This window comes from Labeo rohita, chromosome 11, assembly GCF_022985175.1.
Source record: "Labeo rohita strain BAU-BD-2019 chromosome 11, IGBB_LRoh.1.0, whole genome shotgun sequence".
Lineage (NCBI taxonomy): Eukaryota > Metazoa > Chordata > Actinopteri > Cypriniformes > Cyprinidae > Labeo > Labeo rohita.
This window is the reverse complement of record NC_066879.1, coordinates 9,569,127-9,597,014: the sequence shown is the minus strand read 5'-3', so window position 1 is coordinate 9,597,014 and position 27,888 is coordinate 9,569,127. Positions and strand designations below refer to the sequence as shown.

The following is a 27,888-nucleotide window of genomic DNA, read 5'->3' as shown; positions in this document are numbered from 1 at the left end:
TATGGTCTGGTCAAACGATTTATTGATTAAATTAATTAAATTCTGATTGTATTCTGTAGGTAATAGATACATACCTAAAGCTAACAGAAGGTCTGCCATACACTTGTTACACCGCCTAGAACACAATTAAATGTTTCTTGAAGCACCTCCATACTTGAAAAAACATGGAAAATGGCTCAGGTTACTTAACGTAACCTTGGTTCCCTGAAGGGAGGGAATGAGATATTGAGTCATCGCTAGAGGAAATCCCTTTCTCTGAACTTTCCTGAAGCCTCACTGAATCTTGGTATTACACCACAATAGTCAATGGCGTTTGAGCATTTGCCCAGTTGGCGGGCTCAACTCCAAGGCATCTCCCATCTCCAACTTACCATAGAATCTTTTGACTGAGTGGGAGCTTCCTGTAAATGCTGCTGGGATTTTTAACACACCAACTTACACAACATCTTGTTCCCGCGCTTCAGGGAACCAAAGTTGCGTTAAGTAACCTAAGCCATTACCTTTTAGGTTGGTCTCTCGACATTGCTCCATCACTAGGGGAACATGTAAAATGCCCACTGTGTAAAAAATCCTGTGGCATCCCTTAGCCCAGCCAATTTAACATGGAGAACACAAAATAAGTCACTATGGCTGGATATGGTGAGGCATGCTTGCCCTGCCCCCTCTAGGTCTGGCACCAGACCTGGTCGAAACACCCAGAGAAGCATCTGGCAAGCTGCCAAGATGGTGCCAGTGGCTAAACGCAGTCATTTATGGGGTCATAATAAAGCAGCAATCGAATTGGTTCATACAGTATTTGACCAGCTCACATGAGCAGGTTATATAGACATTGTTAAATAAGATGCAACATTGAAATGGTGCATATAGGGTGAAACACATGCCAGAGAGGGCCACATGCCAACTCAATCGTACAGTGGCTGCTCAGCCGTTTTCCCATGCACAGATAAAACATGCAGTGCTAAGGAGGAAATCTCCAAGTTACAAAGACATACTCCTCATGAAATGGGCTCAAACACCTGATTGGCCAGTCGACTCCTCTGGAGGCATAGGACAGGAAGCTTCCACTATCCAGAGCGACATTCTCTGCTTCGAAACTGGGTGGCCCTTCTTCGCGCCCACAAAGCAAAGCACATTGGGCCATTTTAGCGTTATCAGCAAGATGTTTGCTGTTATCAGTGAGTCATTTTCCTCCCTGATCTTCTGCAGCACTAGGTGTATTATCTAGATGAAGGAAATGCATATTTGCATCCCGCTAACTAGCAGTTCGACATCATATCCCCCATCAAGGGCACACTCTTCGGAGAAAAGAATAATGGGCAATGGGCATTCTCTACTGATGCAAAGAAGTCAATTTCTATTTCTACAAAGAGTTTCCAAATCAGACTTACCTTTTGGGGGTACAACCTCCACTCCCTTGGAACAATGTCCTCTCTGGACAGCAAGTCCATTCCACAGTTCAGCCTGTGGTACATGGACTGCCCAGACTGAAAGGAATACTTGATCTGCCCAAAGAAGCAGTCACCGTATCCCCCTCTGCAGGGCATGTGAGCAAGCTCCTACTTGATGGTTGATGTATGCCACCACCACTGGATTGTCTGTCCAGATGAGAATGTGGCAGTCTCTCATAAACATCAAGAATTCCTAAAGAGCCCGATGGGCAGCCTTGATCTCCAGGCAATTTGTCTGCCACCGTTTCTGGACGCTCATCCAAGAGCCATACGCTAGTGTGCCACTGCAAAGGGCTCCCCAGCCAGACAGCAACATCCGTAGTCATTACTTTCCATCTGACCACTCTGCCCATTATGACTCCCCACTTGCACATGCTTGTGTCGAGCCACACCACCGGCATGCTGATACATGTGTGTTACCACAATGCGCGCTGTCCCTGCTTTCCATGTGCCCTGTAGCATGCAGTCTTTTAACCAGATTTGTAATGGCTTCATATGCTGCAAACCAGACCAAGCAAGCTGCCATCAGACCAAGCAGTCGCTGGAACTATTTCAGAGGAATGGCCCTGCCTGACACAAATGAGGTCAAAGCATTAAGGATGGCCTAAACTCTCTTGTGTTTAGGGTCTTCTAGCACTCCCTGGGACTGAGCGATGATAAGACAGTCATTGATGTAGTTTAGCACCTGCATTTAGCGCTCTTTCATGCACTTCGTAAAAGTGTGGTGCCAAAGCCAGGGTGAATGGCAGGACTTGTATCTGATAAGCAATGCCCTAAAAAGAAATTCTTACAAAGCTGAGATGAGGGGCTATCCAGATATGAAAGTAGGCATCTTTTAGCTCTACCGCTATGAAGTAGTCCACAGGTGTATAGTGAGTGTATAACCATTCTTTACGGTATTGACAACCCACTCTGACATTGCTGGGAGTACCGCTCATGTGCTCAGCACTCTTTTTCTCCAAACAGAAGCATGCCTAACACGGTCTGCCTTTGTGCTATCACAAAGACGTCATCAGCAAGGAGTGGCCCGTGGTAAATTCAGGAATTATATTTACTTAATTGTTCTGTAAACTGATATGTTATTGTGAATATTATTGTTACTTTTTTATATCATTCATCGTTCAACAGTGTGTTATTCACAAGAATAAAAGTTCAGTTCTGCTACTTTTAGTTTTAAAAAAATTATGATAAACAAGACACTCAAAGTACTTGCTATTTAATCCCATTTGAAAGACATTTATCATCCATTTTTATTTTAATACAAACAAGTATTTTAGATTTTTTTTCTCACACAGATTGCACTTTTATAGTTTTTAGGATTATTTGTGGATAATTTAAACACATAATCACATGATATTAGATAAAAAATAAACTATTTTAGAAGAGAATGCAACATCACTGTTGTTTGAACCAGTGAGTTTTAAGGTGTGTCCTCAACCCAGTCTCATTGCAATTCGTGACATAGTCACAAAAATGTAATCTATTGATTCGTCTTCACAGACACAAATTTCTCCTTTTTTCGTGCCACTTAGCATGATTTTCAATATAATGTATTTCAATAGGGAATCATTTTTGTGCCTGCAACACGTTTTTCTTTCTGCCACTGCAACACGTTCTGTGATTTCGGTTTAATCATCCACCATATAACGTTATTATTTACATTTTATTTACACAATTTAGACGTATTTGAGCACCTAATACAACCCCACCCCTAAACCTACCCATTTGTATATTATATGAAACACAAGATATAACAGACACACATGACAACAAACTCTGTTTATTTAAAAGTAAAAAAAAAAAAACAATCATCATCTCCATCAATTTTTGCAATAAATACATTTGCTTGTACTTACATTTGCCTGTGTTTATGTAGTTGATCGGTTCTGTGCAAATTTTGCTAATCTCAAAAGAGCCTAATGTCTTCAGACTCACTAGAAACTTTCAAGTGTGTTAGAGCTAAACTCTATAGGATGCTGGCCCTCCAGGAGTAGGATGGCATAATGATAATATATGAAACAGTGGACAGTTATACATAATCAGTTACCATGAATTTACCAAAATGATGTGACTAGAGCAGTGGTTCTTACTTCCAGTCCTCGTATACCACCACAAGAAATCCGTTGAAGTTTATTTCACTTTGCAACATTCATTCATGGATTCATGACAAAACGTACTAGAGAATTGTTTAGTGTGTGACATAATATACCTCTGTAAATAAATACAATTTAAATTCACGTCTCGCACGCTTTAATGCCCACTGAATGGAACATATACTCTCCTTTCGAACTGGAATCATGGTGGAATATCTTGTGATGATCCACTTCACAGTGCACTTAGAGTTGAATACAACAAACATCTGAAGTGATAGGAGATACATACAAAATGATTGGTTATCAGTCAGCAAGGGTGGAATCCTTGCTTTAACACCAAATACAGTTTTTTCTCTTTCTGTTAATGTCATACAGTAGAAAATGTGTCTTCAATTTTTAATGACTTGATGGAACTTAATGGCTCATGTTTCCATCTCTGAATATAACTTTCCCACATTTCTTTTAATGATAAGAAATGCTTCTGAGCAAACAACGAAAATGAAGTAGCACCTTCTCCTTAAGATGTGATCAGAGACACTTGAAGAGCAGATGTGAGACAGATGGTGGAACATCACAAAGAGGACAGGTTAAGTATTCAAAACGCTCATCTTGCATTATCCTCACATATACCCTGGATGAGGTCAGCCAGATTAGTACTTGTACATTCACAAATTCATAGGTTATGGATACTTCAGTGGCAAAAACACACCTTGCTAGCATATTTGAAATCATGAATATAGAGAAAAATGCAAGGCAGTCAACTCTCTGGAGACTGTATAGCTCAAAACTATTTCAGCACATGCAACAGCACACACATTTTCCATTCCCCTCTCCTTCTGTCTTTCTCTCTTTGAGGCTGTACTACTGTAGCTGGTGGACTAACAATAACATGTGCTTGAGCTGCTGAAACCTAAGCTTGCCAGCGATTCTGGCTGTTTTGTTAAAGGCCCCACTCCCATCTACAACCATGGAAATACATAGTCGCAGCCCAAAGACAAGCAGTGCTAAGCAGTATGTGTATGTGCACACATATTTTTATTTTTTATCCTAAGATCATAAGAATCCCTGAATAATTATAAAAATATCAATAATATAAAGTATCAGTACTGATACTCTTGTGCTGGGAAGTCATCACAGATTCCGTAAATGGGTGTTAGCTATACTCATAATGTGAGCTAAACAAATGAGAACACCCTACCTGACAGAGTATGCTGTTCAGCTTCAAACTCATCCTAAAGGCCTACTGCATCCTTCCAGCTTAAACAGTGCAGTGCCCACGTCACACCTCTTTTAATTACACACAACTGACTTCCTGTAGCCTTATGCATATACCTGTTTATGTACATGCCCTGCTCTAGTATCAGTGCAAAGCACTGACAAAGATGTCAATTACTTTTGACCTTTGCAGTAACGCACTGCAGTAGCTCACTGTCCAATCCTGCTCCTGGAGGGCTACTTGCCTGCAGGTTTAGGCTCAACACATCTGCCTGAAGCTTCTTTTGATCCTGATTCTGGTGTGTTTGGGTTGTAACTGAACTATGCTGGATAGTGGACCTCCAGGAGTTGGACTGGTCACACCTGAGCTAAAGGATCGACTCTTATGTTTTTGGGGCTTAATTAATGAAAACATTCTCAATTCTTTCTAATGCTCTGCACCTATGTTGCACACATCTCATACCTCTGCTGAAAAACGTGATGTTAGTTATTGTGCGACTATCTGACTGGGAAAAAATGGATAAAAATGAAAAAAATTTTGTCAGATAAAGACAAAGATCCAAAAAAGAAAATTACAATTGCTGTGAATGGAAGTGTTACCATGACCTACTGTGCAGATGGCAACATAAACTGTCAGGTTAGTGGTACTGTAGCAATACAATTCTATACATGTGGACAAGAGGACAACAAAAAATAATACACAATATGCAGACAATAAACGCACATACATTAAGCATTGGGTAATTTGGCTAAGCTGGCCCAGACAGTTAACAAGTTGCTTTCAGTGTATGAGAAAGAATGGCACAATGTCTCCTTCTGAGTTTTGCAAATAAAGTTATTAAGGTTTGGAATGGCGTTGAGAGTCAGTATGATGATAGAACTGTCACGTCTGTTCTTTTTGCTTTGTTTTTTCTATAAACAAGTCTCAGTATAAATGAGCCTTTTCAACCAACTTCAGACAACTTATAACTTAGAAAACTTATCCAAAATGAGGGCTACTCAATATTGGTCTGTTAGCTACAGCCATATCACCTTGTAGCCCAAGACTGGTTGCCCACTGAAGCCAAGCAGGGTTGAGCCTGATCAAAACTAGGTTCCTGCTGGAAGAGGTAATAGTGAGACCAGCAGGGGGTGCTTACCCTGAAGAGAGAGAGATAAAGATCTATAGAAACAAACATAGCTGTACAAAAATGTACAAAAAGAACTCACTGCTGTTCAGCACTTCCTGCAGTAGGCTACTTTTTACAGAATCCAAAAAACTCACAAGAAAACTGTTTTTGGGTGCAGGTAGACTGTCTCGCTTTTATCTCCTCCAATGTGATTTTGTGTGCCATCTTTTTCTTCTTTTATTTATTTATTTATTTTCTGTTTAATGATAACTGACAGTCAGCATTGAAGTGAAATAACACCACTTTGTTGGAGTGTCAACCAGATTATCATGTGTACTATTAACATGTTATCATTATTTTCTTTTTTACAATATTTTAAAGCTAACTGCTTGATTTAATGTAGTATTTATTATTATAATTTATTATTATCTGTTATTATTAAAAATAATTATTATAAGTATTAATTATAATTATACTCATTTAATTTTTTTAAATAGCTTTTTATTTTCAAAAAGCTAAATGTAATAGTTCAAATATTTTAGTTCATGGTACTGAAACTGATCATCATTAATGTTCCTCATCTAAGATCTATCATTCTGCAAGTTAAACTTGGAGCACTTGCTACATGAATGTTATGTAGTTTCCTGTAAGATGTAGTTTACAAACTTATGTTCCCACCACATACTAGTCCTGCTAACAGGTGTCTAATCCTGCTCATGGAGAGCCACCTAGTTCCCATTCTCCTGCCTGAGTTTCTAGTGATCCTAGACATTGATTAGCTGGTTCAGGTGTTTAATTAGGACTGGAGTTAAAAAGTAATGCTTTACTTTAAGCCTTTATATATAATGCATTATGAAAGTAGTTATAAATTTTATAAAGTAGGCTAGTTATAAAGTACATTATAAATTTTATGTTAAATCAAATAAAATATTTCTTTCTAAAGCTCCGATTTGTAATGTCTTGATACTTTCTCATTTAACACAAAAATAGCTTTAAATAATCTTTTGGGGGTATTCTCACAGTCAAATTTATGTTCTGATTAATTAGATTACACATCAAGTAATTAATTAGATAAAAATTGTTAATCGACTGACAACCGTAATATACAGTGCACAGTATAAATGAGTACATCCCCCTCTGAATAAACATAAAAGTTGTATTTTCTTGTATTTCCATAATTCATGGAAAGATGGCAAAAATGAAATATATTAAACATATACTTAATAATAACAACAAAATATATGCCAATATTTTCTGTAAAATAACTAAATTAGCCAATTTTGTTTAAATGACAGATTGCAGAAATGAGTACACCCTAGATTTAATTCAGCAAATTTATAATATTCTAGTACTTAGTATGACTTCCAGGAATTTAAGTATACTGCTCCAGTGTTCAAATTGTGTCAAAGCTCTTGGGGGTCCCCCTAACCAGACCACCCAACCAAAAAAATAAATAAATAAACCATATATAAATATGATTTTTGTCTTGTCCTTGTTATCATTGAGAAAACCTTATGTTAAGATTAAAGCTTATTTTATTAAGTAAATATCTAGCCGAGGAAATTAATATTTTCAAACAAGTTTGAAGTGATTTTTACCTTTTATGGGCATTATCTTTTGCGTCAAATTCTTATATTTAATCAATAAAGTCACTTAGAATAATCAAACATTTTAGGCTGTTACCACACAAATAAAATTATTATCAACAAAATTCATCTTTTCAATATAGAGGAAACACAAACGCTGCATCTGAATTGGCATTTAGATGTATTTACCCACTGTTTAATGCAGGATATGAATGCATTTAACCTGCAGTTACAAATGCAAGAATAATGTTTTGATATTTTAATCCCAAAACGTTGAATGCTGATATTTGAAATTATTTTAATAAAAAAGAAAAGGTACTTTAAGGGTGGAATTAAAATCGCCAGTAGGCAGCAAGGCAATGTTAATAAGCGAGTTATTGTGATTGAACTGAATCATTTAAACGTTTAATTTTGGAACAAAACACCATCATGTTACTCTAAGATGCAAAACAGTGCTGTGGCTGCGTTTGGAATTATTTTTGTTGGCGAAATTGAGCAAAAACAGGAAATACGCTGTCTAAAACGTAAGTCTCTTCATATTAACTTCTTGTTTATTGAACTTTTGTGTAAAATCAAAATCACATTTGTGGTTTTTGCAAAAAATAGCGCTTTTTGTGTGATATTGATTAACTATGAAATTATATAAATATACATTTTCTGCCCCCATATCCTGAATTTTGAGAAAATGCATTTTTTAGACTGAATCACGCAGTGAAAGAATGCATTCTAAATGAGCACAGTCAGTCTCGCTAGTGTTTAAGCACTCATAACTCCTCTTATAATCAGTTAAGCTGTCCATATACTGTATGGTAAATTAATCTCTTGCTTACATAGTTTGTACATTTGCACGTTGTTGCTTATAATGAGGGAATTCGTGAGTTTGAGTCAAAACAAAACTCCAGGTTTCAGCAATGACTTTTCTGAACGCCTCTGGATTGGTTGCTGCATTCTGAACTCAACGGAGTCTTGTGTAATTGGTTATAATGCGTAACGCTGTAAAAAAATTAAATATGATTTAACATGAGCAGGTCTAAATTTAATACAGCAATTGAATCTTTTCATTTTATTTTCACTAGTTTCTTTTTTTAGTTTTAAGTATTATAGTTTTTATTGAAAAACCAGGGGACCCCCCAATTATTTTTTTTGGGGTGTTATGGGGTGTCCCTTATTGCTTATGGGAGGTCCGGAACTCCCCTAGCCCCCCCCTCAATTCGAACACTTGCCCTTCTTGGCACTGAGTGTACAAGTTCATGACAAATTTTCACATCTGTCCTATTTAACTCCTGGAGGATGACCTCCTTAAATGCCTTGGTCTTTAATGGGAGTTTTGCTCAGCTAGTCTCTACAGAATCCCTCCAGCCACTCAAGAGTGTTAAGACTGAGTGAAATACAAGTCCACTGAAGGATTTTCACCTTAGGAGAATGAATGTCTTTATTGTCATGCTGAAAAAAATGCCCAATAATGCAGGGAATGAGGAGAGGGTGGCATCTTCAGTTTCAGTTTTTTTGTATTACATCACACAGTGGTGAGTGAATTCATGACAGCATCGATAAAGCACAACTCCCTCACACCTTCTGTACTCATAGATCCCTATATAAGAGCTTTACTACCACTGAACGTCACTGTGGGAGCCAGGCACTTCTCACTGTACTCCTCCTCTAGCAACACCAGAACATTTTGGATGCTTTTAGATCCAAAATGATTGACTTGGTCTCTTGAGACCAGAGTATGGATTCCCAGAAGTTTTGTAAATATGGGCCTTGAAAGAGGTTAAATGAGTTTATTGTGCTTTGGCTACAGTATGTAATTCTAGTGGTGACAACAACCATGCATGTCACTTCTGCAGGCTGCATCATACTCTGTGAGATAAAGTGTCACTCTGTTCATAGCTTTTGTCGGCTCTGAGACACTTGCATGTTATTTCTACAGCTCTATTTCTAGCAAAAATTCACTCATCACTAAATGAAAATTTAAAGTGAAGACCTGATTATTTCAGGAGCCTTGTCACAAGTCCATTGTTTTTGAATATTAGTGCTACTTCTGCTATATTTTCACACTTAAAACAATAATTTATGCTAAGAAATAAATGACCTGGCATTGATGACAGCATTAAATGCACTGTTTAATTAGCATGTAATGTTTGGATCAAGTGATTGCTGTCTTAAGGCTGAATGCAGCTTTATCATGTCTGACACAAGGATCTAGTGATAACACCTGGCCAGATGACTTTACAAGATCAGCATCAACATTTTCCAACCTTGTCAGGCCATTCATAACCAAAAAAAATTCTTTTGCTGCACTTTGACCTTTTAACACCCTAACCCTGCATCTCTACAATATCTCTAACCTACACACAACACACACACATTGGGTTTCCATGTTTTTAATGGGTTCATTCCATAGACATAATTGTTTTTGTTTTTTTCTATACAAACTGTATTTTCTATCCCCTTGGCCTAAACCTACCCCTCACACAAAACTTACTTCATTTGTAGATTTTCAAAAAACATATATATAATTCTGTATGACAAAACATTTTCCCACAATGCCAAAATTTACTGTTATTACTGTCCTTGTGGAGACATTTGTTCCCCATAATGTAGGGAATACCACAACACACACACCTTTCACTTTATTGCAGGTTCCCTCTGTTATCTAAAAGTAATAATCCAGTGTTGGGGAAAGTTACTTTTAAAAGTAATGGATTACAATACTAAGTTACTCCCTGAAAAACTAACTAATGGGACAAAATACATAAAGGATATTTGTATTTAACATATATTCTGAGTTGAATTTCACTGTTTTTATTCATTTTGAGGAATACTGAATCTGTGAATACTGAATAGTGAGATGAATTAATGCGTGTTCACATTTATTCTAGAACTAACATATTACTTCGGATTTCTCTCAACATGGGGACAGGAGAACTTTTAATCAATAAATGGGGGAAAAGTAACTGGCGTTACTTATTTGAAAAAAGTAACAGATATTTTCCTCTGAATTGCACATCTTCTATACAATTTAACAAAAACAAAAAAAAATCATTCTAATAAAATCAGCATTGTGATATTACTGGAGGGATATGTGTGCTCAGAGAAATACCCTGGATAAGCATCATGGATCTGCAATAAGAAGGTCTGCATTAAACGTTCTGTTTAATGTGAAAGCTTAAGGCTTGTCTAACTTCAGTTGTTAAAAGATTCTAGATTTTTAGATTTAGACTTAAAATCAAGAAAACGTAATAAACATGCTAACAATGTCTTTATGAAAATGTAGAACTGTAATATTAATATCCACTTTAAAACACTTATGCCTTTTTTTATAAGTTTTGCTTAAGAATGACTGTAATGCGTAAAACGTGAATAATTGCACTTAAAAGACTGTTTTCTTGGCAGAGGTTTATTGGGCTCCTGTCTCTCAGCTGCACGTGAAAGGAGGGCTCTTAAAGAATGGGTGCGAGAGAGGAGAGCAGGGCAAAGGTTCTCCGATTTCAGCTTCATGGGGGGTAAAAGGGGTGGATTTTTATATCCGAATGCACGCTCTCCATTCAGAGCTGCATGGACTCAAATTTGCGGGCCCCTGGATTAGTCCGCACGGAGTTTCTGCAGGAGTCTCGAGCTTCACCGTCCACCATTCTGGACTAAATGCTTCATGCCCGTCACTAGGAGAAAACACTAAATTCAAGCGCTTTCTCTTCTGCTCCTGAAACGCCGCATGTCTGCAGTTTAGACATGATCCTGTCGGCGGATTCAAGGACTTTACTGCTATTTGTGGCAACACTAGTCGCATTTTTGGCCGTTGTCAAATGCCAAGAGGAGGATGACCGTGAGTTTGCCCACCATTTTCTTATTTTACGCTCAAAAGTTTCAGCAACGTTTCGGTTTAATGCACTTTTGCTTTTAGGCTTGTTAAATCTCTTTAAACGGCAATGCTTAAATATATTGCGTAAATAGTAATGAAAGATAATACTTTGCGCTCTGCCAGGTTGAAAGTCGCGGGGCAAAGGTATTGGGAATAATATATGCGTATTTGAAATGACAATACTTTTACTGGAAAACAAAGAAAATAAGCACGACTAAATAAATATTTCTGTTTAAAAAAATGTTTTTTTTAAAAAATAGGAAAAGTAAAAGGAAAATGGAAAAGAAAGAAAGAAAAAGAAAGAAAGAAAAAGAAATGAGAGAAAATTGGGAATAAACAAATTTTATTTATTTAGTCTAGGGCATCTCTTAAGTGGATTCATAGTGCCTGGTCAGAATGTGTTTATATTGAAGCGCAAAGTCTAACGAACAGCATTAAGCGGCAGTCTGAAGGTATTCAGGGTATTTCATCCATTAGGACACCTGCGGGACATTCCCAAGTCCTTTAAACACACAAGCACACAGCGCTGATTTATTCTTTTTATCATTGTGTTTTTTTTATTATTGATTTATTTATTCATAGCTGGCTGAAGCCCTCTTGATGGCCTGGAGGCTCAGCTGGTCAGGCCCTGTAAAAGAGCGCATTCCACTGCTGTCAGGGGGCACCAGGGCGAATCCAGGCTTGCTTGAAAGGCAGATGCTCCAAACGCCTTCGAATTATGAGAATTTTAAGCTGGAGGGATTCAGAAAGCACTGCTTTTCTATTTGGCTCATCCAGAGTTCTGACTAATTGTGAAAGGTTCAGAGGTGTATCAGCAGTTGAAGCAGTGGTGGGCCTCAGCCAGAGTTACTGTTCCATACAGTTAAAGTGCTTCCATCTGTTTTCTAAATTACCCAGGGGCTACGATAGTCCGGGGAAAGCAGGAAAGACTGTCTGGCAAAAAGCTATTGGAAAAACATGAAAAGGACAGAGGCAGCTTTTATAATTCAGCAAGCCACATTCCTTTGACGGTATTTTGGAAATGTAGGAGTAATAAGCTCACCAGTAAACAAGTTAAAAGATATTTCACAGTGAGTTTTAAAATGGCAGTAAAAAGAACAATAAAATACATTTGAAAAGAAGCAATTAGGCAGGGGAGAGAGAGAGACTGAAAAAAAAACTGAGCAAAAGCTAACAATTGGGTTATTGTAGCAGAGAAGCGTATGAGTGTTTCCTTAGAGCTCCCAGTAGTGAGCGGGGTCATGGATCGGCTCGTCTGGGTCGGCAGCTCAAAGGCCATTTGTTAACCTATCAGTCATGGCATCATTTTACGTACTGCAGAGGCATCCAAACTGACCTATAGACATCCTAACTTGCTAACATTAACTTAAACAGAAATTTAAACGAGAGAAAGGAAAGACCCAATCCGAAACCAGAGACCTCCCCTCACCTGTGTCCAATTTGGAGTTTTCCTCCATTTTCCACTTCAAAAAAGAAAAGGAGCTCATGGTTCCTGTAGCTAAGACAGTAGAGCAACAGATTTAGAAATAGAATGGAAGGAAGACTGATTAAGACTGAAGGCCTGAAGCGTGTGTGTGGAGTGAAAGCTGTCCGTTCTGCGCTCTCTCTGGCATGTTTGAACTGGCAGCGTACAGACACACACTTCCTGAGCCGTGTGTTTAGATTAGTCAAAAGCTTGTGAATTGCTCAGTCTTTACTTTTCAGAAAGGCGCCATTCATCACCATATGGGGTCTGTTGGAATTTACAGAAAATAAACAGGCCTGTAAGGTAAACAAACATAGTGCTTATTTGGTTGCCCCTCAATCTCTCTCCACTGCCCCATTTTTCCTGTGAATTCATGAGCTCAAATAACCTGCTACTCACTGAAGGAAAAGTCATTTAAGTATATAACGAGTTTTGTGTTTAAACTGATTCAGATGATATTGAACAGACCGCAGCTCATCTTTTAGTCACAGTGTTTCATGTGGTATCAGTAATCATGGCAGGCTGTGTGTCTTAAACATCTTGGAAGTGTTACGGCTGAGGGCAGAAGTAAATGAGGCCAATGTTGTGAGATCTGAACTGCACTTTGAAATGATTGTTAATTAGTTTGATTCTTTGTTGGATCAGTTTTGTGCTGCCATCTTGTGGTGTGCATTTGAATGAGCGTGACAATGCTAAAACCCTTTGACAGCAAAGACAAAAGCGCCAAATGGATTATGCACTGATCAGGTGGTTCCTGTGCATTGAAATCTGAATTGATGCACTTTTTAATGCTTTATACTGTACGCATTCCACTAATATGATTTACCTGAAACATGTTATACTAATTATGAAGCTTCTATGGTTTGGGATTTCAAATCCAAAGCATGGATATAATGGCCTTTTAATGTCATTTTGACAGTGATTCCTATGTTTTACCTGAAGCGCTGTGCTTTAACTCTCCACCCACTCACCCAGCCACCTCCTGCTTCTTCCTCCTCCTCCTCTTCCTCTGCTCACGCTCCTCACAGAAGACCCAGGCAGCTGTACGCAGGACGGCCAGTTCTATAGGGACAAGGACGTGTGGAAACCAGAGCCGTGTCGCATTTGCGTTTGCGACACCGGTGCGGTCCTGTGCGACGAAATCATCTGCGAGGAGCTGAAAGATTGTCCCAAACCCGAGATCCCATTTGGGGAGTGCTGTCCAGTCTGTGCCGCTGACCAGCCTTCTTCCCCTGGTCGTAATTTATTTATTTCTCACTTTTATAAATAAATTACATTTGTATTCATATTTGTTTGATGGATTTGGGTTTTTAAAAAAAAGCACCTTAACAATTTATGGATGCCTTTTTTTAAATGAACCCAAAACAACCTGACAAACAATTTGAAATGAGAAAAGACTAACCCGAATGAGACACAGTGTTGGCTTTGTCTGGAATGGATATCACTGGCAGCAGGAGTGTGATGGACACATATGGGAATCATTTAGGGACAGCCTCACTTGAACAGACATGGTATAGAGTTTCATCTCTGACTTGGTGTCATGGAAGGAACTTTATATTTTGAGTAATTTCTCTTGGTCACCTTTACAAAAGTTCCTTATTTCTTCACAAAGAAAGAAAACAACAAAACAAATCTGGCATGAGCGTGCATTTGTCTCATCAGCCTTTAAATGTGTTAGCAGACAGACCTGGGGCCAGTTGCGTAAACATAGCCTCTATGTTAAGACTGTGAAAAAAAAAAATGTTTTAATGGTAAAAGACTACAATAATACAACGGTCAAAACCTGTTAATTGGTTAACAAAGTTTTCTATACTATATATGACAAATAAGTGTAATTTTAACTGTAATCAAACCTTTTTTTAAAACTTTTTTGGGGGGGGCTTTTAATTGCAATAGGACAGTAGAGAGATGACAGGAAACAGCAGAGCAGGACAGGCAAAGGACCTTGAGACAGGAATTGAACTCAGGTCGCCGTGAGCACAGTTGTGCTCTATATCAACGCACTAACCACAAGGCTATTGGCACCAACTGAAACTTACGTTTAATGTAATTTTACAGTAAAAAACTGTTAACAGTTGACTGTTTTTCAAAGTGTAAAAGAATAAGTCATTTTGTAAGGGAAACCATAAATTGACATTCCCAGAATTCCCTGAAATACACTTTACATTTGATGTGCATTAGGGTTTTGCATTAGGGTTTTGTTTTACATCTAATGCTGTTAAATGAATGTTTATTGCATTGTTTTAGTGTCATGGTGGTGTTTTGTATTTGTGCGTATGACACATATAGAAGCTCTGGCAACCACAGGTGCTGTTTTTTTTTTATTATTTCACAGATTTATTTACTTACTTACTTGCTTACGTATTCGTTTATTTAACCAACTAGCAGTTTACAAAGGGGTAAAGAGTCTTATTTCTGAATTTAAATGAGACCAATCCAAGTTTTCTTTGTAACTGACTTTAAAAATTAATAAATAGTTTAGAAGAAAAAAAAAGTAGGTGACTAACTTGTGAAACTGGTCTAAGCATTTCATGCATCCCACCATTGGGCAGCGTTTCCTGAATTTATCATAGCTTAAGTAGATCATGGAGACCATTGGTGCACATGAGAAATTGCAGCTCTGATCTCGTCTCTGAATACACAATCTGGCGATTTGAATAAGCGGAGCCGGTGCATCAGCCTCCTGCCACTGACATCTGCTTCAGATCAAAGCCCTTGCTCAGAGTTTCTCTGTGTTTGCTATCATGTCCTGCGGTCAGATGTGAACGGCACACCAATCTCTGTCTGTCACGTTAGTGGCAGGTTGTAGCTTGCCCTCAGTTCATGTATGAGTAAACTGTGATCTTTTTTATTATCTCTCAAACTCTTAAGCATTATAATGTCAAATTTATTGTTTACATTTCAATGCAGACATCGGCATGTACTTTGAAAGAGTGGTCCGGTGCCTGGTAGTGTCAATCCGGCCCTTACCACTCATTTACTCTGAAGCATTAACAGTTGTTAGGAGTGTCCAAACCTGTTCCTGGAGGCCCACTGTCCTGCAGAGTTTAGCTCCAGCCCTAATTAAGCACACCTGAACCAGCTAATCAAGGACTTTAGACTTACTAGAAACGTCTAGGCAGGTGTATCTGCAGGATGTCGACCCTTCAGGAGCAAGATTGAACATCCCTGATTTATCTGCGTACTATCAGCAGCTCCTTTTCTCAGCATTCATTACATTCTTGTGCCATGCAGACAAACAATTCAACTTAATCATATAATTTTGATTAGCCAGTAATTCTTGAAGCTAGAATACAGGTAACCTAAAAGTGCTTCATGACATTCATGAGCATCACTAAATGGACAAAACTAAGTGTATAACTAATCTTTAACTTATGCACAAAAAGTAACAATCTTTTTTTGTTAATAGTCCACGTGATGTTTTGATCTTGGTTTGTGGCAGATTCACAAAAGCTGAAATGCAAACAATAGCATTATAACTGGGACTGCCAGAAGATTATGTAACAGTTGTGTGTTATGTAACACACTGAGTGACTTGCTTTAATCAGTTCTTTTTATCTCATTACAGTATAGTTATTTGTGGAAACCATCTTCTCACTGAAAAGCCATAGATTTGTGCACGTCTGAACATGTATGTCACTGGTAAACAGAGAACCGTCTCAGATAGTAGACAGAAGTTTTATTGCCTGTGGGAAACATCTAAATGAACAGGTTAAAGTTAAATCATTAGTTTTATAAAGATTATGAAGTGTCTGAATACATACATTGGTTGCAGCTGCACTGTTTACTGTGAAATACAGTCTGATAAAGCTCTGACAGTGTGCTGCAGGTAATAGTCTTCAAGACTCAGACTATGATGGTGGAACCTGAACTGGCTGAAATGAATGCAGTGGATATGGTTGCTTCTTTCTTTGACCTATAAAGTCATTTTGACTCTGACAAAAAACACAGAGCTTAGGATTGCTTTTATATGATGCTCTTTTAACACTGTTTTTTGTCTTTCATGCCGTGATAATAACAGGCTTGCCAGGTGCTAAGGTGAGTCTGTGTTTAATGTCTGTTTGAAAGTGTTGTAGGTTATGATTAAGTCTCAGGATCATCCTGTCTAGAGATGCTGTGTTTGGTCTGAAATGTTAGTTAATGTGTGCATGTATGACGTAGAAGTCAATCTCTTAGGCCATGCTGTCTGTGCACTGTTTTGAATCTAAATAATGCCATTTAAGATGCGACTCAATAGCGTAGTGATTTTGAATAGGTCCTAATTTCTTGCTTTTTTAAGGAAATATTTTCTCTAATGTGGCTAATGTCATCATTTCCCCATTGTGCGACAGGGACAAAAAGGGGAACCAGGAGACATAACAGATGTAAGCTTCAGACTTTTGTCATTGATGTGTGTGTGTGTGTGTGTGCTGTCAGTGGATTTACAGTGGCAGACACAGTTGAGGTGTGTGTCAGCTATTTCACCCTGAAACTGCCGCAGTGGTCTGTCAACACAGCACTAATGAAGTCTGCCAGATTTTTGAGTGGATTCTGTGGATTTTTATCTTCTTTTCATGTTTGTTTGAAATGGAAAAGCCTCTCCCAGTAATTAACACTGACGTACTGTTGATTTTTCCCCCAGGTTGTGGGACCAAGGGGACCAGCTGGTCCTATGGTACGAATACTTCTGGCATTCTTGGGATTCTCTGAGTTTGCTTTAGCAGTGGTGTTGCAGCATGCTCAGAAAAACACACACCATTAACTTTCTCTCCTTTACCAAACAGGGACCACCAGGAGAACAAGGGCCGCGAGGAGATAGAGGAGAGAAGGGGGAGAAGGTGGGCTTGACTTCCTGTCAGACTTTCTGTTGCGCTTCAGGCTCCTCTTGTGATTTTCTCTAGACGGGCAAATATATCTAACACAAATTAAATAGACATACTACGCCAGTACACACAGACAAGAAGACTCTTTTATAAGAGAGGAGCATATTTGTAATGAAGGTCATTTTCATTAATTATTCTCAGGATCACAGTCTTTGTTATGTTCAAGACATTTATGGGAGTCCATGCTCTTTAAAGAGTCCTGCTATAAGTTTACTTTGAGCTGTAAATTAGGTAAATGGAGCTTTTCCATTCAAATGCCTAAATATTTTGAATACTTGCAAACATGGTAAAAAAGTAGACCATTTTACCTGAAATCACCTTCATTATAGTCCTAAAAATAACAGTACACTACGGTATCATTTGACAGGCTATTGAGCTAATGGGCTGTGGCTTCATTATTATTGCTGTTTTAGCGTTCAGTGTTCAGTTTTACTCTGCAACTGTATGGCAATGAAAAACACAAACCGCACTGGGGGTGATATCTGTTTTTTAAGTTATTCATTGCATTTCTCTGTTTCTGTCTTTAGGGAAGTCCAGGTCCCCGTGGGAGAGATGGTGAGCCTGGGACCCCTGGAAACCCCGGCCCTCCTGGTCCGCCCGGGCCAAACGGACCTCCAGGCCTTGGTGGAGTAAGTATTTGTGAGCTTTATAGACACAGTCAGTCTCCATGACTGTATCCAAAATAAGACCTAAACCTAACCTAGACCTAAATAAGAAGATACTTAACTATTTAAATGCAATGAAATATAAAATACGTTGTCAGCTGATTGTGTCAGGAGTGAGCAAATGCAGACAGATTGAGGGCGAGAGAAATAGGATGAAAAAGAATAGAGGGAGTTTGACAGCTGCCAAATGTCCTTTACCTGCATTCAGGAGAGACTTTGACAGCAGTGAAAGCAGAGGTCAATGAGAAAAGACTCCCAGATGCACCACACAAAACATTTCACTTACATCTCTGCTTCTGTTGTATATTAATACAACTTTGTTATTGAAGTAGTCCAAGGAGAATGTAGAGCTCAAGCAGCCAGCAAGCCACATATGTTTATCAGTGGATTGTATTTTAGGAATATGTGGACTTATTTACATTGTACATTTTGATGATACTGAATGATTTTGCTCTTTTTAGAACTTTGCTGCTCAGATGTCTGGTGGATTTGATGACAAAGCTGGAGGTGCACAGATGGGAGTGATGCAAGGACCAATGGTGAGTGCTCATACATGATGGTTTGCAATGGCATCGCTTTATAGTCATGTAATTTTTTTTTAAGCATTAATGATGTTTGATTTTATTTTTGTTTTGTGGTCGTTGTCATTGAGAAAACCTAATAACCTAGTGATTGTTTGTCGGTTCTAAGATAAAAGCTTATTCAATATCAGTTAATTAGGTGTACCAGACAGTCATTAAGCCCAGAAGAATTACATATATTACCCACAAGCCAGAGGGTGAACCAACTGCAGCATAAGGCTAAAAGTAGCTTAATGTTAGTGTAATCTGTTAACTACACACTTCATAATAAACCTGTCTGTTTAGACAAGTACCAGATATGGTGTCATAAAACATTTTAATATGACTGAGTTTGTATTTAAAGTTACTAATTATAATAGTTTAATTTCCACAGTTATTCAAACAGAGAGTAAATTATGGAGAAAGCGGGCAAAGAACATTCACAAATAACGACTCAAGTTTAAGGACTCAAAACTTATTTTATTATCATTGAAGATGTCCATACACTGTATGATAAATTAATCGTACTTACATCGCATGTACATCCGCACTTTGTTGCTTATGATGAGAGAATTCGTGAGTTTCAGTCAGAGTTCATTCAGCAAAAAACTACAGAGTTTCAGTGATAATCTCAACGCCTCTGATTGGCCATTGCATTCTTAAGCTCAACAGAAGCGTATGTGATTGGTTGTAATGCGTAGCACTGTAATGCTGATGATACACAGGGCAATTTTTTGAGCAGTGTTGCTTGGGCACTTTCCCATTGAGTAATTTTTCATTTCATTTATTATTATAGTTTCATTGACAGACCAGCCACAAACTAAAGTGTGACCTTGACGATGTCATAGATCTAATCAGCTGCATTTCCACTAATGCACAGATCTGTTTTGATAATAGTGTATCAGATATTTTGTCTCATTTGTTTACAGCTGAACCATCACTATATGTATTTGCATTACCTTTTTATCATTAAAGCATTTTGAGACTTGCATGTAACCACTTTAGACAGCATAAATGATGCATTTTGAATGAATGCTCAAACACCTCCAAGTGCAGCACCAAGCAAAAGTCTTCTACAAGTCATATCCTGTGCAATGAAGCCTGCAATTGCCCTAGTAATTCACTTTGTCCTCTCTGAACTATATAGAAGTTTAGATAATTGTGTGAGGTTTGTGTGTGTGTGGAATTGGCAGAAAGCAGATGAGTTGAAACATGAGCTAAAAAATTTAATTTATGGATAATTTCTGAAATTCTTAAGAATTGATTCAGAATTGCTGAAAGAACCTCAATGCATTGGAGATTTTTCTTTTCTTTTCCCCACACAACTGTGTGAGGTTCTAAGCCACTGGGCACAAAATTTAAAACAACATCCCACTCTACCTGTATTGACCCTATTGGCCCATTGAGCTACAGGAAACATGAACCTAAAGATGTGTTCACTCTGCCAGTGATTCACCGTGATGTGACATGGCAACCTTATTTTCTGTAACAGCTGATTTCTTTGGTGTCATAAGCAGCTTATGGCCTAATGGTTAGAGAGTTGGCTTTGTAACCCTGAGGTTGTGGGGTTGAGTCTTAGCTCTGGCAGGGATTGTAGGTGGGGAGAGTGAATTACTTGACTCTCAATACCATGACTAAGGTGAGACCCTTGAGCAAGGCACTGAACCCCCAGCTGCTCCCTGGGTGCTGCAGCATTGGCTGCCCACTGCTCTGGGGGTGTGTGTGTTTGTTCACTGCTCACTGCTGTGTGTGTGCACTTGGAGTTAAATGCAGAGCACAAATTCCAAGTATGGGTCACCATACTTGGCCTCACATCATTTCCTTTCCTTTATGTTGGTGATGCAGGTTCGAGTCCAGCCTGCAATTTTCCTGCCTCTGTTTTATTATCTATCCAATAATAGATAATGACCCAGAGAGGATTTTCTTTTTCCTAAAAAATTCTATTTAATCTTAAATTCGCTGACTTTGCTCACACAGGGTATAAAAAGGATTAGTAGTATTTTATTTTTTATCTTATTTTATTATTTTTTATTTTTTTGTACATTTTTGGGTTTCCCCTTATGATTTACTTTCTTTTTTCCTTTCTTATATTAACTTTCTTTCAGTTAGCACAGATTTTATATTTGTTTTTGGAAGTGATTAATCATAGGCCTCATTGATCTGAGCTGATGTACCTCAGTCTTTGAATGAACATTGCCAAAATAATCCACTAATAATGTTTTTTAACTCAAATCACAAGCTCGGATCAAAGAGGCCAAAGATCAGTCCGTTCCAAAATGAAATACAAAACCTGCGCTAATTAAAAGTAAACAAGTCTACAAGAAGATTGAATTCTGTATTTGGAGATTGTATAGCAAGAAATTTACAAGCAAGTTTTAAAAGTCTTGTCATTTTTTGACAAGGAATATCAAATAAGGAGGATTTTCTTCACAGCACAAGAGTTAAAGCATTCCATCCAGTTGACAGCCAGATATATCCAGAAAACTAGTCCCAGTGGTGGTTTCACATGAAGCATGCTAGCAGCTCAATGTATGTTGTAAACTAGAATGCTGTTGTTATGACCAGTTATATGAGGACTCTATAACTTTGCAGCTGTCAGGGTTTTTTTTGTTTGTTTGTTTTTTGATGTTTTGATAGACTTCAGCTAAACTCGATGTCTCCCAAAATGTATTTTCTTTTTCTCTCAGCATGCAAACATATGAAGGTATATTTGTGTGTACTTTACTGTTTATCCTGACTGGTATAAAGAGATTCCATGAGCTCCACATTCACCCTACAACCTTCAGACGCCCAGTGATGTGATGTGCAGGAACACAGAGTGTTTTAATCATTCCAGGAAACTCCCACTGCGTTCACTTATATATCCGTCTCTTTAAACACTAAGAGCCATTCAGAAGCTCAGCCCCATTTCAGTATGTGTGGATGGAGATTTTTTTGTGGTTTCAGGAGAAGCTACCTAAATATCCTATGTTTTCTTCAGTTGCCACTCAGAAGTTTTGTTAGTAATGTTAGTAAATATTAGTGAATGCAGAAGTCAGCGAAGTTTAAAAGTCAAACAACATTACAAATACTCAAATGCAAAAGTACCTCAATAAGAAAAGCTGTATAATATGGAAAGTCACTCAGTTCAGAACCATTGTGATTTTTACCTGTTTGAACATGGTTCGTGTTTTTTCTCAGTTTTTTCTCAGATTCAGTGTGTACTGATTATCACTTTTCATCATGTCAGTGGTAAAAAAAAAAAATCTGAAACATTTAATTGGTCATAAGTCACAAGGGTTCAAAGCACTTAAGCTGATTTCCTGCGTGTGAAGGTGGAGTGACTGTGTGGAATTCTCCTAAGTGTTTCTGCTTCAGCAAGTTGCTTTGTTGTCCTGAGGGCACTGCTGGCTACCGTTTCGCATGAACACAGGCAGAGACCAAACTCTGTAGATCGCACAAAAAAAGGACAGCATAAGGACAGCACAGCTACAAAGCAACTGCTTGATGGCAGTGACATTGTGTCTCCTCATACTGTATGACTGATCACATTCATTGATTTCTCTTGTTATTCTGTTTGTTCTTCAGGGTCCGATGGGTCCACGAGGACCACCAGGCCCCAACGGAGCTCCTGTGAGTGCATTTCCTCCATAAACACCTCATCCATTTGACATATGCGAAAATAAGTAATGACACGGGTGTAAAATACAGTGTGTTTTTCCCTTTGAAAGATGTGCAAAAATAGTGTGTAATGATACTCTGCTTCCCAAAGATAATAATAACATCACAAACACACACACACACACACACAGGTTAGCACTGGTAACTTTCATTCTCTCAGTAAGCCGTAGGGCTTTTTCCTCATTCTATCATCATGCAAACAGATAATTCATTTCATCTCTTTCCTGTACACAGAGAATGTGTTTTTGATTTTTTTTCTTTGTTTTTTTGTTATGATTTATACTGTTTATATCAACAGATACATGAAAACCAAGTTATAATCTTGTAGAAAATTTATATACACAGACTCATCCTGTGTTCCAGGCAGAAGCAGCTTTTGCTCCAGCAGTCTAATAATACTTCGTCTAACTGTACACATACTGATCATATAAATATTGTTTCTGGCATGAGATTCAACACACAGTCTGTGATGTGAATTCGGTCTCATTTTTGCTGCAGGGCCCACAAGGATTTCAAGGCAACCCTGGAGAAGCAGGAGAGCCTGGATCAGCCGTACGTATCCGAAAGTCCTGAAACACCCTTCATAAAATACCTCATTACTGACGATTACAGTCAACCTCCCAGTGGGCAAATGCCACTTCATTTAGCCGTGATAATTCTAATTGTAATAAGCCTCTAGATCGTGTGTTTAGGTCAGTGAGCCGCACATGGCTCGCTGGACTCGTTTGTGTATTTTTGTAATACACAGACTACAAAATTAGCACTGAGTCCACTTCAGCATTGTTCTTACCAAGCATGGAGTTTGAAAGCGCAGTGTTTTCACTCATATCTCAAATCATTCACATGTCCCAATCTCTATAATCTTAGATTCATTTTTGTTTTCTCTCAATAGGGCCCATTGGGTCCTCGTGGCCCCCCTGGTCCCCCAGGAAAACCAGGAGATGATGTAAGTACTCTCACATCAACATCCAGAGGCACTTTTATAAGCCGCCTCATTATTGACCTACGTATACCGTTATCTGATTCGTCCTCATAGTGTTCAGGATAAAAGAATGTGTTCTGTAAAGACAAACGACCAAATCACCTACCGAACAGTGTTGCAAGTTACGTTTATAGTACTGTGAACTTTCTCATCGGTCGCTCTCGAAACAAGCGCCAAGGTGTTTTTCTCTGCACTAGCGTCTCCAGCTGTTCTTCTCTTCAGACTCCATTCCTTCCATTTCTCTTGCCCACATCACACATGACGCACACATCGTGCTGCAAAATTTTTGTGTCAAGTCACTGGTGTCAGTACAGCAGCAATTGTCTTTTGAATTAAGTTTAAACGATAATCAATAATCAGCTATATTATTGGTTTAGTGGCATTGACACTATTGGATGAGAACAAAATTTAAACTGAATCAGGATATTTAACTAAAATTAAAACTATTAAAAAAACATTTTTGGTACTTGAAATAAAATCCTTGTTGACTGAAATGTTAAAATGTTAACTAATTCAAAATATTAATAAAAACTTTAATAGTATCTCAGTGGTAGTGAATAAACATTGAATTGACCTGAATATTTCGTAACTGATTCATTTTACATTACTACTGTTATGTTGCTGTTTATCACTGCAAAGCTCCTTTGACAATCTATTGTATAAAGCACAATAGAAATAGATAAATGTGAGAAATGCATTAAAATTATTGGTTTTCTAAGTGTTTGTTCACAGCCAACTGCAGCTGTGATGTAGAATAATGAATGCATATCTTTCATTTCCTGTTGAGTTTGTAGTTACACTTTTCTGCCACAAGATGACATTTGAGCACAGTAACGCTCACTCAAACAAACGTCTGTCCTAAGTAGCTGCTGCTACTTTTTAAGATTCATGTATGAAATTACTGTTTTTCTTTTAGGGTGAAGCAGGCAAACCTGGAAAGGGTGGTGAACGTGGACCTCCTGGGCCTCAGGTGAACCATTTTAAATTGAAACAGCGTTAAAGTGTTTGATCCCTGTGAGAAGAGCAGCAAAGCAGTGGCTGCTGCCCGCAGCACTCAAGCTTTTGCCCAGATGTGAGACGCTGCTGTGGCTGCAGGCCAGAGAAAGAAAGAAGAGACGTCTGAATACTTCCATTCACCTCATACCTCTCTCCCTCTCTCGCTCTCTCAACACAGGGAGCTCGTGGATTCCCAGGAACACCAGGTCTACCTGGAATCAAGGGACACAGAGTTAGTGCATTTTTTCATCATGTGATCTTTTGTGGTCAATCTCTTAAGGCCAAATACTACAGATGAATAGAGTAAACATTCTTAACTCTAGACTTCCCAAAGGTGATTAATCACAGTACATTAAGACTTAGAAATATTACAAAACTTTGCACAAGATTTTGGGGAGAAAAAATAGTATAAATCAAATGTTATATGAACAAACCCATTAGCAAAACCCTTCAGAATATATACAGGAAAAAGTTTGGCGTATGTAAGTGCTGAAGTGAAAAACTCATAAAGATATGTACTGGAATTGAAATCTACAGATGCAAAAATACAAAGTATGATAATAAACACTTAAATGTGTATTTTGGATGTTTCATAAAAGAAGACCTGTTAAGAAAGCAAAATCTGAACAATGCATGAAAAAGCAATGCTTTTGCCTGTAGGGTCTCACCTCAAGGCTTTAGTAATTTCATTACTTTGCATCACCGTGATGACAGTATCACTGAAATATGTTGATCTTTGGTGTGTTTGTAGGGTTATCCAGGTCTTGATGGTGCTAAAGGAGAGGCTGGAGCCACCGGGGCAAAAGTATGACTTTCACAAATCACATTTCCACCATTAAATATATGGGTAGTTCAGGTTTTGACTCTTGGTACGACCCATCTGTTTCTCTGTCTGTCTCTGTCAGGGTGAGGGCGGGTCTCCTGGAGAAAGTGGTGCTCCTGGACCAATGGTAGGTGTAGCAGTAATCAGCTGTCCTGTACAAATGACCACAGTTAACCTCAGTTATTTCTCTTAAATAATGTTTCATATAACACCTGAACCTAAGTCTGATTCAGCCAACATCAGTACACACATAGTAAACATTTAATTTCTCCTAGCAGCGTGTCAGAGTCAGACTGTCTCACCATGAGCATCTCAAGCTCTCAGACGCCATGAGTTCACATTCATCAGCATATATGAGACAAGAAAGTGAATAAATATGGCAATACATAAATTGCAACCAGATTTGCCCCATAGGAAAGAGCAAATACACATGAGATCTCTTGACAACTCATTACTGTTCGTCACAGACAGTAATGAGATCAAAAGGAGACTCAGTGTCTCAAACTGTGCTGAGATCTCAATATGAACATGATCTTTGCTCAACTGACCTGAGCTGCTCTCTACATCCCACTATTTACTAATTTTTATTTCTCCAAAAGAATCTTTTGAGAAAACATCTGAGACTTTATATTTATTTGATAAATGATTTATTTGTTTGTGTGTTTTTCTTCAGGGTCCACGTGGTTTACCTGGTGAAAGAGGACGTCCAGGACCATCTGGAGCTGCTGTAAGAATCATTTACTTCTCCAGCCTTCTTCATTAATCTTCTTTCTTTTGTAGAACACTGACAAAAAAAATATATTTTATAAATTGATTTCTATATCTGTCTCAGTAGCTAATAAGTTAGTGTCTGTGTCACTACTTGAGGATGGGGCCCTTATGTTACATTTCCCACCTAGAATTTCCATTACCACACTGTTTTTTTCTTTTTTCTTTTTTTATCAGACGTGGGAAGTGAGCAATATAACATACTACTTTTTGTGTTTACATTTCTGGCCAGTGAAGATAAATGGCCAGAATCTGTCACACAACAACAGTAGCATGATATGTTATTTTGAGTTGAAATATACAGTGTCTACAGTTACAGCAATAAAGTAATTGATTAGAGATTAATGTTTAGTCCTCTTCTCGCTTTGGCTTTTGACATGCTAGTGTCTTCCTCTCTCATTCATAGTCCCACAGATCTATATGCTGTGTTTCTGACAATGATAATAATATGATAACCAGTATCACATGATGTAGTGTTTCACCAAGATGCTTGTGGATTTTGTGAGGATGTTGATTAGTTGAAATTTCTGTTGTGTTTGATTAGGGTGCTCGTGGGAATGATGGTTCACCCGGCGCTGCTGGTCCTCCTGTAGGTTTGAGGCTTCATCATCTGTTGCAGTAGCTCTACATGAGTGTTCATTTTATTTGAGGATTGTTTGAGTAACAGAAGCATTGTGTACATCGCATGTTGTTTGTCTTAACAGGGTCCAGTCGGTACGGCCGGAGCTCCTGGTTTCCCAGGATCCCCTGGTGCTAAGGTGTGACCTCCCTTAATTCCTCCTTTCTCTGTCGCAAATTAGATGTTTACATTGCCTTTATTATCGGGCACCTGTCATATATGTTGTAGATTTAATTCATATAGTAAACACAGACACAGCTCTGTTTATCCAGTGCAAACTGATGTAAGCAGAGCACAAACCATTTCACATCAGACTTTCATCTTCATAGGGTGAAGCAGGACCTACTGGTGCTCGTGGACCGGAGGGAGCACAAGGACCCCGTGGAGAGTCTGGCGTCCCCGGATCTTCAGGACCTTCTGGAATCTCTGTGAGTAACCAGTAGAAAAATTACTATTGTATTACTGCAATAGAAAATGACTAAAAATTACTATATTATTCGATTATTATCCTTGAACAAGGCCAGAAAGCCCTCAGGTTACTCCTGAGGAGTCATAAGTCACTTTGGATAATAGAACCTAAAACATTCTGCCGTTGATATGGGCAATGAAATTAAGTTATGCCCTGCAGATGCAGTATGACTCTGACAAGTGTCGTTGATTCAAGTGTCGTTCAAGAGTTTAGCTCTATGTATGTTTAGACATACCTGAACCAGCTAATCAATCTCTTACTAGGCATACAAGAAACTTTCCAGCAGGTGTGTTAAGGTTGGAGCTAAATGCTGTAAGACACCGGCCCTCCAGGACTGAGTCTGGGCATGCCAGGCATAAATGGAAGATTTGAAATGCTACAAAGATCAAAATTTGGTTTTCTGGCATGCTAAGCTGATATAGCCTAACCAGATGATTAGTGCCCAAAACCCAACCAAACCAGTGGAAACCAGTGGGCGGGTTTTACTTACAGTCTCAGTCTTGCATTAAGTCCTTTTGGAAGTGGACATTACCTTTCCACCAGCTGATGGTTTAAATAAGAAATATATGTCATTGATGGCACAGCTCAGGATGGATGGCAGTGAATGGTTTGGGACAGTGTTTCCGTCCATGTTTATGCCGTAATTTTCTCACAACTCCAGAGTGGTTAGTCAAATAACATTTAGAGCTAAGATGGTTGGCTCTGA

The 27,888-nt window shown here is 38.4% G+C and overlaps 1 protein-coding gene across 2 annotated transcripts in view; it reads left to right on the top strand.

The window, feature by feature from the left end:
- Positions 1–10,954: 10,954 nt before the first annotated feature.
- Positions 10,955–27,888, top strand: part of col2a1b (collagen, type II, alpha 1b) — a 43,001-nt gene continuing 26,067 nt past the window's right edge. Inside the window, exons 1-19 of one of the 2 annotated variants that reach the window (XM_051122201.1) lie at positions 10,956–11,277; positions 13,807–14,013; positions 16,800–16,816; positions 17,110–17,142; positions 17,400–17,432; positions 17,542–17,595; positions 18,168–18,269; positions 18,767–18,844; positions 22,433–22,477; positions 23,024–23,077; positions 23,418–23,471; positions 24,424–24,477; positions 24,682–24,735; positions 25,255–25,308; positions 25,409–25,453; positions 26,000–26,053; positions 26,639–26,683; positions 26,799–26,852; positions 27,043–27,141. In XM_051122201.1, coding sequence (XP_050978158.1) covers positions 11,184–11,277; positions 13,807–14,013; positions 16,800–16,816; positions 17,110–17,142; positions 17,400–17,432; positions 17,542–17,595; positions 18,168–18,269; positions 18,767–18,844; positions 22,433–22,477; positions 23,024–23,077; positions 23,418–23,471; positions 24,424–24,477; positions 24,682–24,735; positions 25,255–25,308; positions 25,409–25,453; positions 26,000–26,053; positions 26,639–26,683; positions 26,799–26,852; positions 27,043–27,141 — 1,230 coding nt within the window. In that variant the 5' untranslated portion in view covers positions 10,956–11,183. Of the gene's footprint in view, positions 11,278–13,806; positions 14,014–16,799; positions 16,817–17,109; positions 17,143–17,399; positions 17,433–17,541; positions 17,596–18,167; positions 18,270–18,766; positions 18,845–22,432; positions 22,478–23,023; positions 23,078–23,417; positions 23,472–24,423; positions 24,478–24,681; positions 24,736–25,254; positions 25,309–25,408; positions 25,454–25,999; positions 26,054–26,638; positions 26,684–26,798; positions 26,853–27,042; positions 27,142–27,888 lie in introns of both variants that reach the window. The other variant, XM_051122202.1, reaches the window with a different exon arrangement.